The sequence below is a fragment of the Lithobates pipiens genome, unplaced genomic scaffold (genome assembly GCF_037356315.1).
Source record: "Lithobates pipiens isolate NorthernLeopardFrog02 unplaced genomic scaffold, aLitPip1_a1.2 Scaffold_19, whole genome shotgun sequence".
NCBI classification, from domain to species: Eukaryota; Metazoa; Chordata; class Amphibia; order Anura; family Ranidae; genus Lithobates; species Lithobates pipiens.
In genome coordinates this window covers 75,517,661-75,535,280 of record NW_027507764.1, presented here as the reverse complement: position 1 = coordinate 75,535,280, position 17,620 = coordinate 75,517,661, and the positions used below count along the sequence as shown (strand labels likewise).

At 42.2% G+C, this 17,620-nt stretch overlaps 1 protein-coding gene across 1 annotated transcript in view; it reads right to left on the bottom strand.

Moving 5' to 3' along the window:
* The window catches only part of MALRD1 (MAM and LDL receptor class A domain containing 1), a 696,170-nt gene that overhangs the window by 615,954 nt on the left and 62,596 nt on the right, over positions 1–17,620 (bottom strand). The window contains exon 5 of the mRNA XM_077490931.1: positions 9,499–9,592. Coding sequence (XP_077347057.1) covers positions 9,499–9,592 — 94 coding nt within the window. The remainder of the gene's footprint in view (positions 1–9,498; positions 9,593–17,620) is intronic.

Below are 17,620 nucleotides of genomic sequence, written 5' to 3'. Positions count from 1 at the left end.
CGCCGATTTTTTGGGCGTTGGGGTTCCCCTTTAAGTCCATACCAGGTGACGGGGCCAGCAACGCCTCCTTCGCTGGCCCTGGCTACCTGGAGACGCGCTCAAAATGAGCGGACTTTCCTCTGCGTGTGTGGGCGAGTCCGTTCATTTCAAAAGTACGGCGGATAGTCCGGTGGACTTAGTACGCCGTATTAGTCCGCTGAAAAAGTGCCGTGTGTGGGCAAGTAGCTCGTTCGGAAAGTCCGGCGGACAGTCCGACGGGAAGTCCGTCAGACTAAGTCCGCCGGATAGTCTGCTACGTGTGTACGCGGCATTAGTGTCAAAGTCAAAAAGGTTGAAGAACTTGCTTACTTTGACTGCATCCAGAGAATAGCCATTTGCAACTGGATGTTCACTCAAGTTGGACAGTCCCTCTCTCACAAGGCCTAGCAGCCAACAAGGTGCTTACTCAGGAAGTCTCTGCCACAGACGTTGTTGTAGAACACGTAGGGAAACCAAACTTGAAGAACACTCGTAGGATACCCGGATCCCTCAACCAGCCCGGCGATATCCATGAGACCGGATTCTCTTGGGTACTTCAGCCCTTCCAGGCTCTTAATAAGAACCCAACCTGTACGTGGTCTTCTTCTGAAGAGTCCTCCCCTGGAATGCTTGAAGTCACTGGGTCTCTCCCAAACCGGAGATGGCACCCAACCAACTCAGAATCCTCCTTTCGTTTACATGCCTCGGGCTAGCCAGCCCCGAGATATCAAAATTGGGTGGATCCGCACCCCAGGCCATAGCCTTCCCGGGGGCTGGTCAGGAGGACCAGGACCATGAAGTCAGTACATCACTGCCACTGGGCGGGCTCAGAGAGAGAGTAACTTAAGCACCTAACCAGACCATAGTTCCATGCCTGCCAGAAGAGACAGTGCCCCCTGTGGCCAGGCTGAACATCTCACAGCCCAGTCAGACTGATGCTGAAGTCTAAATTTAGACAATTGTACCCAAACCAAACTGCAGTTCAGGCATAACTTTGAAAAAAGGAATAGCGTGTGCTCTTCAGGAGCCACCGCTACATATATATCAGTATATTTTATAATACCTTTTCATGTGACAACACCGAAGAAATTACACTTTCCTACAATGTAAAATCTTAAGTGTACAGCTTGTATAACAGTGTAAATTTGCTGTCCCCTCAAAATAACTCAACACACAGCCATTAATGTCTAAACCACTGACAACAAAAGTGAGTACACCCCTAAGTAAAAATGTCCAAATTGGCCCCAACTAGCTATTTTCCCTACACGGTGTCATGTGATTCGTTGTGTTACAAGGTCTCAGGTGTGAATGGGGAGCAGGTGTGTTAAATTTGGTGTTATCGCTCTCACTCTCTCATACTGGTCACTGGAAGTTCAACATGGCACCTCATAACAAAGAACTCTCTGAGGATCGGAAAAAAAAGAATTGTTGCTCTACATAAAGATGGCCTAGGCTATAAGAAGATCGCCAAGACCCTGAAACTGAGCTGCAGCATGGTGGCCAAGACCATACAGTGGTTTAACAGGACAGGTTCCAATCAGAACAGGCCTCATCATGGTCGACCAAAGAAGTTCATTGCACTTGCTCAGTGTCAAATCCAGAGGTTGTCTTTGGGAAATAGATGTATGAGTGCTGCCAGCATTGCTGCAGAAGTTGAAGGGGTGGGGGGTCAGCCTGTCAGTGCTCAGACTATACGCCGCACACTGCATCAAATTGGTCTGCATGGCTGTCGTCGCAGAAGGAAGATGATGCACAAGAAAGCCCACAAACAGTTGAATGAATGAATGAATGAGTAACTTGTATAGCGCTACATATGCGAACCAAATCATCTCAAGGCGCTTTTTCTGCCAGTTTGCTGAAGACAAGCAGATTAAGGACATGGATTACTGGAACCATGTACTGTGGTCTGAGGAGACCAAGATAAACTTATTTGGTTCAGATGGTGTCAAGCGTATGTGGCGGCGACCAGGTAAGGAGTACAAAGACAAGTGTGTCTTGCCTACAGTCAAGCATGGTGGTGGGAGTGTCATGTCTCGGGCTGCATGAGTGCTGCCGACACTGGGGAGCTACAGTTCATTGAGGGAACCATGAATGCCAACATGTGCTGTGACATACTAAAGCAAAGCATGATCACCTCCCTTCGGAGACTGGGCTGAAGGGCAATATTCCAACATGATAACAACCCCAAACACACCTCCAAGACAACCACTGCCTTGCTTAAGAAGCTGAGGGTAAGCTGAGGGTCAGTCCATCACCTTTACCCTAAGCTTCTTTAGCAAGGCAGTGGTTGTCTTGGAGGTGTGTTCAGGGTCGTTATCATGTTAGAATACTGCCCCGCGGCCCAATCTCTGAAGGGATCATGCTTTGCTTCAGTATGCCACAGTACAGGTTGGCATTCATTGTTCCCTCAATGAACTGTAGCTCACCAGTGCCAGCAGCACTCATGCAGCCCCAGACCATGACACTCCCACCACCATGTTTCACTGTATTACAGACACACTTGTCTTTGTACTCCTCACCTGGTTGTCGCCACACATGATGGACATCATCTGAACGAAATAAGTTTATCTTGGTCTCATCAGACCACAGGATATAGTTCCAGTAATCCATGTCCTTAGTCTGCTTGTCTTCAGCAAACTGTTTGCAGGCTTTCTTGTGCATCATCTTTAGAAGAGGCTTCCTTCTGGGACAACAGCCATGCAAACCAATTTAATGCAGTGTGTGGCGTATGGTCAGAGCACCGACAGTCTGACCCCCCCCCCCCCCCCACCCCTTCCATCTCTGCAGTAATACTGGAAGCACTCATATGTCTATTTCCCAAAGACAACCTCTGGATATGATGCTGAGCATGTGCACTCAACTAATTGGTTGACCATTGCGAAGCCTGTTCTGAGTGGAACCTGTCCTGTTAAACCGCTGTATGGTCTTGGCCACCGTGCTGCTGCTCAGTTTCAGGGTCTTGGCAATCTTATTATAGCCTATGCCATCTTTATGTAGAGCAAAAATTCTTTTTTTTCAGATCCTCAGAGAGTTCTTGCCATAAGGTGCCATGGTGAAACTTCCAGTGACCAGTATGAGAGTGATAACACAAAATGTAACATACCTGCTCCCCATTCACACCTGAGACCTTGTAACACTAATAAGTCACATGACAGAGGGAGGGAAAATGGCTATTTGGGCCCAATTTGGACATTTTCACTTAGGGGTGTACTCACTTTTTTTGCCAGCGGTTTAGACATTAATGGTGTGTTTAATTTTTTGGAGGGGACAGAAAATTTACACTGTTATACAAGCTGTACACTCACTACTTTACATTGTAGCAAAGTGTCATTTCTTCAGTGTTGTCACATGAAGATATAATAAAATATTTATAAGAATGTGAGAGGTGTACTCACTTTTGTCAGATACTGTATATACTGTATTATAATAAAAATAATAATATCATAATATACTCTAACTTGCTTACAGCAGTTTTGGACTTGTTGGCCATCATTAGTGCAGTGCTTGGAAGCAGGTTTTGGTGAGGTTGACTAATTTAAGAGATTATTATATTAATAATAATATAAAATAATTATTAATAATATCATAATATATTCCAAACTACATACTTCAGTTTCGGGCTTGTTGGCCACCATTAGTGCAGTGCATGGAAATAATAATTCCGGCAGGGCTTGTGGAACAAGGACAAGCTTTTGAGGTGTAACTCCTTCTTCAAGGTCCAAGAAGTACTAATAAACAAAAGTTTTATCAGCCTGTTGAAAAATAAATCTCTGAGGTAGAAACATGCAGAGCAATGGTAACTAAACTTCGATAGTTAGATAAGGACATGAGAGGGCTGTGGACTGGAAGGGGAGAAGACTCACAGAGGTGACCAAAAAAAACAGTTGGATAGTGATTTAGAAAACCGTGGTCCACATTTAGTCTTTGTGTCTTGTAGAATTATCATTCTTTAAAAGTTTTCCTTTCCTGAGTAGTTTTGAAGTTCCCTTTAACAGCTTTCAGACAAGTCCTTCAAAAGGGCCAACACAGCATAATGGTCTTCATTCCTGTACACCAGATAGTTTGTCCTCTGCTCACTTCCGCCTCTTAAAGACAAGCAATGATACATGCCCCCTGGCTCCCCCTTTACATGTTACACCACTCTCCCATGTGACATCTTCTGAAGAAGCCACATGAGAGAGTGGTGTAACGTGTGAAGGGGGAGCCATGTGACGTGTATCATTACTTGATCTGGATGCTGTGAAACCCTATTATATCATATTGTTTTTAATGGAATAAATGTGAGTGCATTTCCTTAAGCTTGGCTGGTAGTTTCTTATGCCTCATACACACGACCAGACTTTCCGGCAGTCTAGGTCCAACGGAATCAGTCCGTCGGACATTCCGATCATGTGTGGGCTAATCCGATCATTTTTCATTTAAAAAATCTGACGGACCTAGAAATAGAACATGTTTCAAATCTGTCCGACGGACTCAATTCCTATTGGCAAAACTGTTCGTCTATATGCTGGTCCGACGGACCAAATACGACGCAAAGGAAGCTATTGGCTACTGGCTATCGAACTTCCTTTTTTAGTCTTGTCTTACGTCATCATGTTCAAAACAAACTGACTTTCGAGCAGACTTAGTCCGTTTGTGTGTGGGCAAGTCCATTTGTTCCGAAGTCCGTCAGAACTCCACCAAAAGTCTGTCGGGAAGACCGTCGGACCTAGTCTGCCGGAAAGTCTAGTCGTGTGTACGCTGCATTATGCATTTTAACCACGATACTGCACTATTGGAGATTGTTTCCTTTTATCATGAGAGTTCTGTGTAGTTATCTCAGCTGGGGAGGTTCCATCATCAGAGGAGGAAGTGAGCAGAGGACCCATTATCTGGTTTACAGGATTGATTGCCATTATGCTGTGTTTGCCCTTTTGAGGGTCTTGTCCTGAGGTGAAAAAGCATTTCACCTTGTTATATGGTGGAGCACATATTGAAATATATTGAAATATGAAGAGCACTTTATATGTGGACTATTGGGACTTTATTTACCTAAAGTGTTTATGTATTTTTCAATTCATCAATGTTTATAGCAATTTTATAGCACAGGAGTTTGATTGTTCACTATTGGGCAGCGCTATCACAACTTTTTACTTTACCAATTCCTTTATGGACTCTGGCCAATTCTGCATCCCAAACCATTATGCCCCATTCACATCTGGAAATTTGGGATTGAGGGCACAATCCGCCAACTATTCCAAAACTGCAATGGTGGCAAAATGCTCCGGCCATTTTTGGGTGCCATTTATTTTTAATAGCACCTCAAACATAGTGAGGTTTTGCCACAATTGTCACACAACAGTGTTGTGCGGAAATCGCAGCAAACCAAATGACGTGAAGCTTGTCATCAAAAAAGAAGCGGGAGCTTCTTTTAGGCAAAAAGCTTCACGTAATGTGGTTTTCCACACCAAACGTGGCAAAACTGCATGATGTTTGAGGTGCAATTAAGAATAAATGGCGCCCAAACACGTGTGGAGTGTTTTGCCACGATTGCAGTGAGTTTTTGAATAGCGAGCAGAATCACAGTGATCTGATGTATGGCCACTGTTCAAGTTCAATTATGTCATCCCAAAGGCTCCGCCCATTGCGTTTTGTGCTAATGTACATCCTCAGGGGTAACCTGCTGCTTATCTGTTTTGCAGCAAATCCTTTGGAGTTTTTTTTTATTTGGATGAATTGGTGGCAGTTTTATTGATATATTTATTGTTTCATTTTATATACATATCTAAATGATTTGGTGGAAGCTATTTCTGAACAGCCATTGGTCCATCCATGTTGTGGAATCGGAGAAGATAATGTGTTATTTATTATTGGCCTTGGAGTTATTGCTTTGACCCAAGTCCATTCCAGGAACAGGAGGAGGAGGATTTCTTGCTTTATTAATCGTGACCAATTATGTCATATGCCTTTGCTGCGGGAGCTCCAGGAGAATAATCTGGATGATTTTCTGAATTATCTCCGGATGACAGACCCCTGCTTTCACCAACTCTTGTCATTGTTGACCCCCTATATTAAGAAGCCAGACACATGCATGAGGCTTTTATTTTATTTTTTAGTTGAATAATGATTAGATTTGATATATTTTCTATATTTTTGGATGCATAGAATGCAATTTTTGGTTATGTTCTATTGGCAGATAGCATGGCTAGTTGTATTTGTTTTCTTTTTGTACTGCACTATAATTTTTTTTTTTATAGAATAATACTTGGCTGTGTGTTTTGTTTCAAATGACAGTTTGGGAGTAGGCAGTTACATAAAAAAAAATTACAATGTAAAATTAACAAGGGACACCAACATAGTTGTATCTTTGTTCTTAAAAACGACGGGATAATGGTGTTGTGGTAACTTGCACCAAAAAAAAACCCAACAATAAGCATAATAATATTCTTGATATCACTTGAAAAAAAAGCCTTTGAAAATTAATTTGCAATAACGCTATCAGTATCACCAGCAAAGCGGCTTCATTATTATCCCATTAAAGAAGAAGAGAATTGTGCGCAGAATTTTGAGATTTCATAATTTGCCCCGTCACAAATTTAAACTCTCCATTACGAACGCTAGTTTACAAGACCGACTGCTTCTGGCTCATCCGTGCTTCCGAGCATGCGTGTTTGTACTTTGGACTTTTGTCTGACAGACTTGTGTACACATGCTCGGAAAATCCAACAACACACATTTGTCAGCAGAAAATTTTAAAGCCTGCCATACAACAAAATCCGACAATGTTTGTCCGAACACATGGTTGGATTTTCCGCCAACAGCCTGTCATCACACAATTCCCATCGGAAAATCCGATCGTGTGTATGAGGCTTTAGACTAAAACAAAATCGGAATTTGCTGCCAAAATGAACACAGATTGCAATGCTTTGGTAGGTGACAGGGTCTCTTTGATGTACCTTTGAAGTATGTTACGTCCAACATTAAAAAAAAAGACAGTTGTACAGGAAATTGATAGAAATGGAATTGGATCCAAAAGAGAGACAGCTGGGAGATATGGTATCCACTTCTGTTACAAGCATTGGGAATGAACACAGATCGGAGGATAGGAGTGTCATTACTTTGTAACATTGCATGTCAAATGCAATAAATGTCATGAATTCAATTGAATGAAAGTTAATGCAAGTAATTAGAAGCCTACTGGTACAACCAATAAAGAATATACATGGCTTATATAAATACCAAGGAGGATTATACAGACTGTAATCTAATTGCCAATATGTTCTCACAAAATTTCACTACCACGAGTGGTGCCTGGGATCGATATTGCTGTAAATATGGATTATTTATCTCAACCAATTAAAAACTCACGCAGGATAAACGCAATGTTGCTTCTTTAATCTAATCTTCGATGTCAGGCTGGCAGCCATAGACTGGTCAGTGATACTAATTTGACTTTATCAGTTCAAGGCAGCTCTTGGGAGAACATAGAAAGCAAAGCTTCACATTATTACTGAATTTAAAAAAAGGACACAGAGCCTTAAAGTGGTATTAAACCCAAAAACAAAATGTATTATCCTGTATCCTGCATATCCTGTATTACCCCTGTCACCCAGCCAGTGTCATTAGTACAGTGACAGTGTACAGTATTTTCACTGATCACTGTATTAGAGCCACTAACCGGGTCAGATAGTGTCTATTAGAGACAGTTAGCGTCCTTCCCAGCCAGTGCCAGTTAGCACCAGTCCCTAATTGCCCATCACACTATCATAGTCACACTATATGTCGCTGATCACCGCCATTACTAGTATAGTGTCTGCCCAGGTCTGTATGCTGGTCACGGTCAGAACTATAGAAAACAGTCATCCCCAATAATATAGTGTCCCCAAAAATGCAGAGTTAGCAGGATCAGCCCTGATCTCTGCCAGCACTTGTGACCATCGCTCCCAACGGTCCCTGATTTCGAGGGACTGTCCCTGATTTGGAGCAATGTCCCTCTGTCCTTCATTCCTCCTCATTTGGTCTTTTTATCTATGAAAAAGTGTTTTCCAGTGCTAAACCTTTCATCTGATTTCTAAATTGCTGCATTTGTAAATTCCAAAAGCCAAGATAAAAGAATAGTCGTAAATGGTAATGGTGGAAAAAAAAGCACTTTGACCAATCTTGTTTTTTTGTACAATTCTCCTTTAGGCCGGGTTCACACCGCTGCGATGCGGGAACGCCGCGAATCCGCGGCGTTTTCCCGCATCGCATTACTCCCGCCGGCAGTTCACACTGCCCTATGCGGACGGCTGGGAGTGTCAATGATATGTTAATGACACCCCCAGATCCGTCCGCATATCGCAGTGCGATCTGCCGACTCGCACAGGAATCGGATCACATGGTGTGAACACCCATGCGATCCGATTCTGTTGCGGACCAAAAAAAGGGTCCCGTGCGAGTTTGCTGCGGGAGCGATGCGAATTCAGCCATACTATCTGTATGGCTGAACTCGCATCGCTATGGAGATCGGATGTGATTTGCGGTGCGAATCACATCCGGATCTCCCCCCTCAGCAGTGTGAACCCAGCCTCAAGGGGAAGTGGCCAGGGGTGTGTCGTCTGCCTGCATACGTTTGCTGATAGGTGTCCCTCATTCCCATCTCAAACAGTTGGGAGGTATGCTTGCGACATGTAGCGGAATACATTTTGGCCTACAATTTCAAAGAAATTTGATCTTATTGGATATGTTTTATAACAGAAAGTAGAAAATATTGGGGGGGGGATTCCAAATTTTCATCTTTTTTTGCTTTTATGTAATAAAAAATAAAAAACCCAGTGATGATTAAATACCACCAAAAGAAAGCACAAAGAATTGTATACATTTCATTTGCATACAGCATTGCATGACTGATGAATTGCCAGTTAAAAGTAGAACAGTGGTGAATAGCAATAAAATGGTCTTGTCATTAAAGCGGACCTTCAGTCATTTTTTCAACTTTCCATCTATTAAATCTTCTGCCCTTGTTGTTTTTTATCTTTGGATAGTAAAGCATTTTTTTTCAGATAGTAAGTACCTTATACAGCCCAATTCCTGCCTCTTGTCTGGTCATTAGCCTAGGCTTATGACATCATGTACAGCTCTCTGTCTAACTCGTGTGAGAGTTTGCCAGGAAGTGGGGGGGATGAGTCATAAGAGGACCAATGAGAGCTGCAGAGCTGGAGGTGAGCCTCTGTGTGTCTGTGTAAATCCAGGAAGTAAACAGGTAGCAGCTTCAGCTGCCCACAGTTAAAATGGCTGCAGCCAGACTTAGTGGAGGGAGATTTCTGCAGCATATTTGGCAAGTACAGAATCAAAGCATATATAAAATAATATGCAAAGTGGTTGGAGGGAAGCTTCAGAATGGCAAAGATGTTTTATTACAAATGATGTGAGTAGACTGCAGTTCCTCTTTAAGAAAAAACTCTAGCAATTTATTTTTTATTTTTATATAGTTATCACAACAGAATAATAGGAAGCACCCACCATTAGCAGGTATGCATCCTTCGCTGAATGAAACGTCATCTATGGCAAGGTACTCAGAGAAGACTTCGCTGAAAATAGTTCCTTTGATGGTAACCTGCAGAAATGAAAGTGTGATATGTTATTAATTCATTATCATTATTGTTATGATCATTATTATTATTATATTGTGATTACTATTATTATTATGCAGCACTTACAGGCTGGGCCCTAATTACATCAGGCTGCCCTGGACGCACTCAAAGCGAAACTAAACTCTCTCAATCAACATGAACTATTCTTAATCCTTATGTAGCTAGCGATAGTAAATAGATAGGAAGGTATAATATATTTACATGTTTTAAACTTTTTTTTACATTTCTTCAGTTGCTTCCTGGTTTCTAGCCTAGGCCAAAATGATGTCAAAATGATGTCCTGGGAGTCTTCATTGGCTTTTTTTTTTTTTCACCTGGAGGAAGAGGGACTTTCTCAGCTAAGCACGCCCTCCTGTCTGCATGCCTGAGCCAAGGCTAGATGGATTCCAGGAAGTAAACACTACATGAATCATCTGCCCATACTCAACATGGCTGCAGTTAGAGATTTTCAAAGTGATTGCTCAACAAAAACAAGAATGGAGACATGGATGGATGGGGAGATTGATTTGAATATAAAAAATGGATTAAATAGTGTTTTCAGTTTGTGGTGCTCAGATACAGTTAAAGCTGTAGGAAAGCCCGCTTTGTGATTTTTACCTACAGGTAAGCTTATGATAAGACTTACCTGTAGGTAATATGAATAGCTCCTAAACGTGCTCCATTGATGTTATCGGCGCATGCGCTGTGAAGAAACAGCCCCCCGTGCCATTTCTTCACGAGCGAGTGCAGTGACTGGCAGCTCCCGCGCGCGAGTGACGTTGTGTGGCTCCAGCCAGACACAGAGCCAGAATCCACAGCACCGGAAGGAATAGGGGCGAAGATGGATGCGGCCTGCAGCAGCTTTGCTTGCAGGTAAGTGTCACATAATGTGCTAGTATGAGGTGCATACTAGCACATTATGCTTTTAGTTTGCAGGGGCAAAGGAAGGAAGTAAAACCCATCAGGGTTTACTTCCTCTTTAACCACTTGCCGACCGCCGCACGACGATATACGTCGGCAGAATGGCACGGGCAGGCATATGGGCGTATATATAAGTCCCTGCCTGAATAATTGTTGTGGGCTGTTGGCGCTACCTCAGGCTGGTGTTCAATCCGAACCTGCCTTAACCGTTTATTATCCCTAAAGGCTATGTGTATATATATATCCTTAATCCAACCAAATGTGACTATACACCACTTCTATTAATTACCACATATAAATTCACTGGTTTCAAAAGAGCTGAAAAACAAAAGCCATACCCAAACCACAGAAAATCAGATACTAAATAATATTCACACTATTCTGTGATGGTGAAAAAAATCCCTATATATATGGGAAGTATAACATCTATACTTCCACTGTACGTGTACAATCCTTGTGCTAATTGTTAAATTATTATACTATAAAGGCCCCCAAGCCTTAATAGCTAAATTTATGTGTACCACCAAAACCTAAAAAATGCAACCTTATTCAAAACCAAAAAAATCCTTATAAACAAAAAAACAAAAAACAAAAAACAGAAAATGTGAAAAAATAAATGTGAACATATACAAAATCATATATATAGTCCAAAGATAGTCTTTCTTCAAGTATTCCCAGAAGTACAATTATTCTGCTTCAAGTGACAGAAAGGTGACTTTTGTGATTATGCCTGTTTACTGGTGACTTCCGTGCTTTTCCCCCTCAAGGGTCCCCACTCACCGAATCCACGCACCCCCTAGGGGGTTACACGCCTGTAATCTGTGTTCCACTTTATTGAGGATCCCACTGCTTGGCTCTGTCTTCAACAGGTCCTCTCCAGGGTTTTTTAAAAGAGATGGGAGAAAAAACTCCTTTGTCCGCCAGTAGTTCCTCAAAATGAAAAAAATCCACTCATGGTGTAGTATTTTGGTTTACTAAATACTTAAGTTGGGGGGAAGGGGAGCAGGCTACAAAAAAATTTTTTTTACTTAAAAAAAGAAAAATTTCCTTTATAAGTATGTATATATGGTGGGAGACTGGTAACCACTTAAAACATGCTTTATTGCAGGAAAATTATTACAAAAAATATATAATTAAAAAGCTTTTCCATATGCCACAGAGATTTCTGCACAACACTTTGTACAAAAAAGTCTTTTTAGAATTTCCACAACATTGCAATCTATAACAGTTGCACTGCAAAAAAATTCTTTATCCTTATATATGTATAGCAGTCATACACTTCAGAAGATATAAGAAATCAAAAAATTCAAAAAGACTGGCAATAATAAAAATAGAAATAAAAATAAAAAATAAAAATATAAAAAATATATATAAAAAATTTTTTTGTATAAGAAAGCAACAATACAGTCCTACTTTATATACTTATGTATAGCAGCGCTGTACTCCGTCATATGAGGCCTATACCCCTAAGTATACACCCTCCTTCTATGGTTAGGGAGCTCTGATCTCTCTTTAGGGGGTACCGTTTTCCAGGCTCTATAAGGCTACTCATATGCTGAGATTAGTATTGTTTAGCTTTTAGATGTTGGGCATCTTTGTACAAATATAAGCAGAAAAAATGCAAAGGCCACGATGCAAAAACAGCACTCCGGTTTGCGAAAATCCCTCTGAGCATTTTTTCTGCTTATATTTGTGCAAAGATGCCCAACATCTAAAAGCTAAACAATACTAATCTCAGCATATGAGTAGCCTTATAGAGCCTGGAAAACGGTACCCCCTAAAGAGAGATCAGAGCTCCCTAACCATAGAAGGAGGGTGTATACTTAGGGGTATAGGCCTCATATGACGGAGTACAGCGCTGCTATACATAAGTATATAAAGTAGGACTGTATTGTTGCTTTCTTATACAAAAAAATTTTTTATATATATTTTTTATATTTTTATTTTTTATTTTTATTTCTATTTTTATTATTGCCAGTCTTTTTGAATTTTTTGATTTCTTATATCTTCTGAAGTGTATGACTGCTATACATATATAAGGATAAAGAATTTTTTTGCAGTGCAACTGTTATAGATTGCAATGTTGTGGAAATTCTAAAAAGACTTTTTTGTACAAAGTGTTGTGCAGAAATCTCTGTGGCATATGGAAAAGCTTTTTAATTATATATTTTTTGTAATAATTTTCCTGCAATAAAGCATGTTTTAAGTGGTTACCAGTCTCCCACCATATATACATACTTATAAAGGAAATTTTTCTTTTTTTAAGTAAAAAAAATTTTTTTGTAGCCTGCTCCCCTTCCCCCCAACTTAAGTATTTAGTAAACCAAAATACTACACCATGAGTGGATTTTTTTCATTTTGAGGAACTACTGGCGGACAAAGGAGTTTTTTCTCCCATCTCTTTTAAAAAACCCTGGAGAGGACCTGTTGAAGACAGAGCCAAGCAGTGGGATCCTCAATAAAGTGGAACACAGATTACAGGCGTGTAACCCCCTAGGGGGTGCGTGGATTCGGTGAGTGGGGACCCTTGAGGGGGAAAAGCACGGAAGTCACCAGTAAACAGGCATAATCACAAAAGTCACCTTTCTGTCACTTGAAGCAGAATAATTGTACTTCTGGGAATACTTGAAGAAAGACTATCTTTGGACTATATATATGATTTTGTATATGTTCACATTTATTTTTTCACATTTTCTGTTTTTTGTTTTTTGTTTTTTTGTTTATAAGGATTTTTTTGGTTTTGAATAAGGTTGCATTTTTTAGGTTTTGGTGGTACACATAAATTTAGCTATTAAGGCTTGGGGGCCTTTATAGTATAATAATTTAACAATTAGCACAAGGATTGTACACGTACAGTGGAAGTATAGATGTTATACTTCCCATATATATAGGGATTTTTTTCACCATCACAGAATAGTGTGAATATTATTTAGTATCTGATTTTCTGTGGTTTGGGTATGGCTTTTGTTTTTCAGCTCTTTTGAAACCAGTGAATTTATATGTGGTAAATAATAGAAGTGGTGTATAGTCACATTTGGTTGGATTAAGGATATATATATACACATAGCCTTTAGGGATAATAAACGGTTAAGGCAGGTTCGGATTGAACACCAGCCTGAGGTAGCGCCAACAGCCCACAACAATTATTCAATTTCCAAACCCAGGTTGTTGAATGCAGCCTTTGGTTTTCAGGGAGGCAGCAACCTCATAAAAACAAATTACAATTTTTTGCGAAATTAACTATTAAGAGAAAAAGAATCTGGGGGTACATAAACATTTATATATATCACTGTTCGATTGCAGCCTATTCCATAAGCGCGGCTTTTTTTGCATAATTGTTATAAGTCCCTGCCTGCCCGCGGGTGGGGGGCCCGATCGGGCCCCCCCCCCGTGCCTGCGGCGGTCGGCATTCCTTCGAGAGCGATCCGGGATGAGGGGGCGGCCATTCATTCATGGCCACCCCCTCGCGATCGCTCTCGACGAATGGAAATCCCCCGTGACATCACTTCCTCTCCTGTAATGTAAACACAGGAGAGGAAGTGATGTATTCTCTCCTCCGTGTCTTTTTTTTTCATTCCGACACGGAGGAGAGCGGATCAGTGAGTTGCACCAACACTCTACACACACAGTAGAACATGCCAGGCACACTCACACCCCCCCTTTACCCCCCGATCACCCCCCCAATTACCCCTGCCCCCCAGTCACAGTGACACCAATGTCATTTTTTTTTTTTTTTTGCATTGGTGTCATTTGTGACTGTAATAACTGTTAGGGCAGTTAGAGTTAGCCCCCTTTAGTTCTAATGTACCCCCCTAACCCCCCCAATAAAGGTTTAACCCCGTGATCACCCCCCGTCGCCAGTGTCACTAAGGCTGGGTTCACATTGCAGCGGTTTATGAGAACGGATGTGATTCGCACCGCACTGCAGTGCAAATCACATCCGATCTCTGTGCGATTCGAGTTCAGCCATTCGCCGCACCCGCCACACCCGCCGCACCCGCCGCAAATTCGCACGGGACCCTTTTTTTGGCCCGCAGCAGAATCGGATCGCATGGGTGTTCACACCATGCGATCCGAGTTTGCAGATCGCACTGCGATATGCGAACTGATCTGGGGGTGTCAGTAACATTTCACTGACACTCCCAGCAGTTCGCATAGGGCAGTGTGAACTGCCGCCGGGAGGCATGCGATGCGGGAACCCGCCGCGGATTCGTGGCGTTCCCGCATCGCTCCAGTGTGAACCCAGCCTAATAAGCGATCATTTTTCTGATCGCCGTATTAATGTCACAGGTGACGCTAGTTAGGCAGGTAGGTATTTAGGTTCGCCGCAGCTTTTTATAGCACCAGGGACCCCCATATACTACCGCATAAAGCCCCCTGATTGCCCCCTAGTTAACCCTTTCACCAGTGATCACCATATAACTGTTACAGGTGACGCTGGTTGGTTAGTTATTTTTTTATAGTTTCAGGGCACCCGCCATTTATTACCTAATAAAGGTTTAACCCCCTGATCACCCGGCGGGTGTCATTTGTGACTAATAACTGTTAGGGCAGTTAGGGTTAGCCCCCTTTAGTTCTAAGGTACCCCCCTAACCCCCCCAATAAAGGTTTAACCCCGTGATCACCCCCCGTCGCCAGTGTCACTAAGGCTGGGTTCACATTGCACCGGTTTGAGAACGGATGTGATTCGCACCGCACTGCAGTGCAAATCACATCCGATCTCTGTGCGATTCGAGTTCAGCCATTCGCCGCACCCGCCACACCCGCCGCACCCGCCGCAAATTCGCACGGGACCCTTTTTTTGGCCCGCAGCAGAATCGGATCGCATGGGTGTTCACACCATGCGATCCGAGTTTGCAGATCGCACTGCGATATGCGAACTGATCTGGGGGTGTCAGTAACATTTCACTGACACTCCCAGCAGTTCGCATAGGGCAGTGTGAACTGCCGCCGGGAGGCATGCGATGCGGGAACCCGCCGCGCATTCGTGGCGTTCCCGCATCGCTCCAGTGTGAACCCAGCCTAATAAGCGATCGTTTTTCTGATCGCTGTATTAGTGTCACAGGTGACGCTAGTTAGGCAGGTAGGTATTTAGGTTCGCCGCAGCTTTTTATAGCGCCAGGGACCCCCATATACTACCGCATAAAGCCCCCTGATTGCCCCCTAGTTAACCCTTTCACCAGTGATCACCATATAACTGTTACAGGTGACGCTGGTTGGTTAGTTATTTTTTTATAGTTTCAGGGCACCCGCCATTTATTACCTAGTCTCACTAGTGTACCCCTAAATTTAGGGGTGTCTACTTTCCAAAATGGGGTCATTTGGGGGGGGGTTTGTGCCATCTTGGCATTTTATGGCCTTCAAAACTGTAACGCCCTTAGAAAGCCTGAAGGCGGTGCTTGGTTTTCGGGGCCCCGTACGCGGCTAGGCTCCCAAAAAGTCCCACATATGTGGTATCCCCGTACTCAGGAGAAGCAGCAGAATTTATTTTGGGGTGTCATTTCACATATGCCCATGGCATGCGTGAGCAATATATCATTTAGTGACAACTTTGTGAAAAAAAAAAAAAAAGTTTGTAATTTTCCCGCAACTTGTGGCAAAATATAAAATATTCCATGGACTCAACATGCCTCTCAGCAAATAGCTTGGGGTGTCTACTTTCTAAAATGGGGTCATTTGTGGGGGTTTTGTGCCATCTTGGCATTTTATGGCCTTCAAAACTGTAATAGGTAGTGAGAAGTGAACTCAAAAATTTACGCCCTTAGAAAGCCTGAAGGCGGTGCTTGGTTTTCGGGGCCCCGTACGCGGCTAGGCTCCCAAAAAGTCCCACATATGTGGTATCCCCGTACTCAGGAGAAGCAGCAGAATTTATTTTGGGGTGTCATTTCACATATGCCCATGGCATGTGTGAGCAATATATCATTTAGTGACAACTTTGTGAAAAAAAAATAAAAATAAAAAAAGTTTGTAATTTTCCCGCAACTTGTGGCAAAATATAAAATATTCCATGAACTCAACATGCCTCTCAGCAAATAGCTTGGGGTGTCTACTTTCTAAAATGGGGTCATTTGTGGGGGTTTTGTGCCATCTTGGCATTTTATGGCCTTCAAAACTGTAATAGGTAGTGAGAAGTGAACTCAAAAATTTACGCCCTTAGAAAGCCTGAAGGCGGTGCTTGGTTTTCGGGGCCCCGTACGCGGCTAGGCTCCCAAAAAGTCCCACATATGTGGTATCCCCGTACTCAGGAGAAGCAGCAGAATTTATTTTGGGGTGTCATTTCACATAAGCCCATAGCATGTGTGAGCAATATATCATTTAGTGACAACTTTGTGTAAAAAAAAAAATAAAAAATTTTTTTTGTCATTATTCAATCGCTTGAGGCAAAAAAATAAAATATTCAATGGGCTCAACATGCCTCTTATCAATTTCCTTAGGGGGTCTACTTTCCAAAATGGGGTCATTTGGGGGGGTTTTGTACTGCCCTGCCATTTTAGCACCTCAAGAAATGAGATAGGCAGTCGTAAACTAAAAGCTGCGTAAATTCCAGAAAACGTACCTTAGTTTGTAGATGTGACAACTTTTGCGCAAACCAATAAATATACAATTATTGACTTTTTTTTTACCAAAGACATGTGGCTGAATACATTTTGGCCTAAATGTATGACTAAAATTGAGTTTATTGGATTTTTCTAATAACAAAAAGTAGAAAATATCATTTTTTTTCAAAATTTGCGGTCTTTTTACGTTTATATCGCAAAAAATAAAAATCGCAGAGGCAATCAAATACCATCAAAAGAAAGCTCTATTTGTGGGAAGAAAAGGACGCAAATTTTGTTTGGGTACAACATTGCATGACCGCGCAATTACCAGTTAAAGCAGCGCAGTGCCAAAGTGTAAAAAGACCTCTGGTCATTTACCAGCAAAATGGTCCGGTCTGAAAGTGGTTAAAGTGGTTCTACACCTTTAAGAAAAATATTAAAAGCCAGCAGCTACAAATATTGCAGCTGCTGACTTTTAATAAATTGACACTTACCTGTCCCAGGGTCCAGCGATGTCGGCGGCAGATGACGAGCAATCGCTCGTCTCTCTGC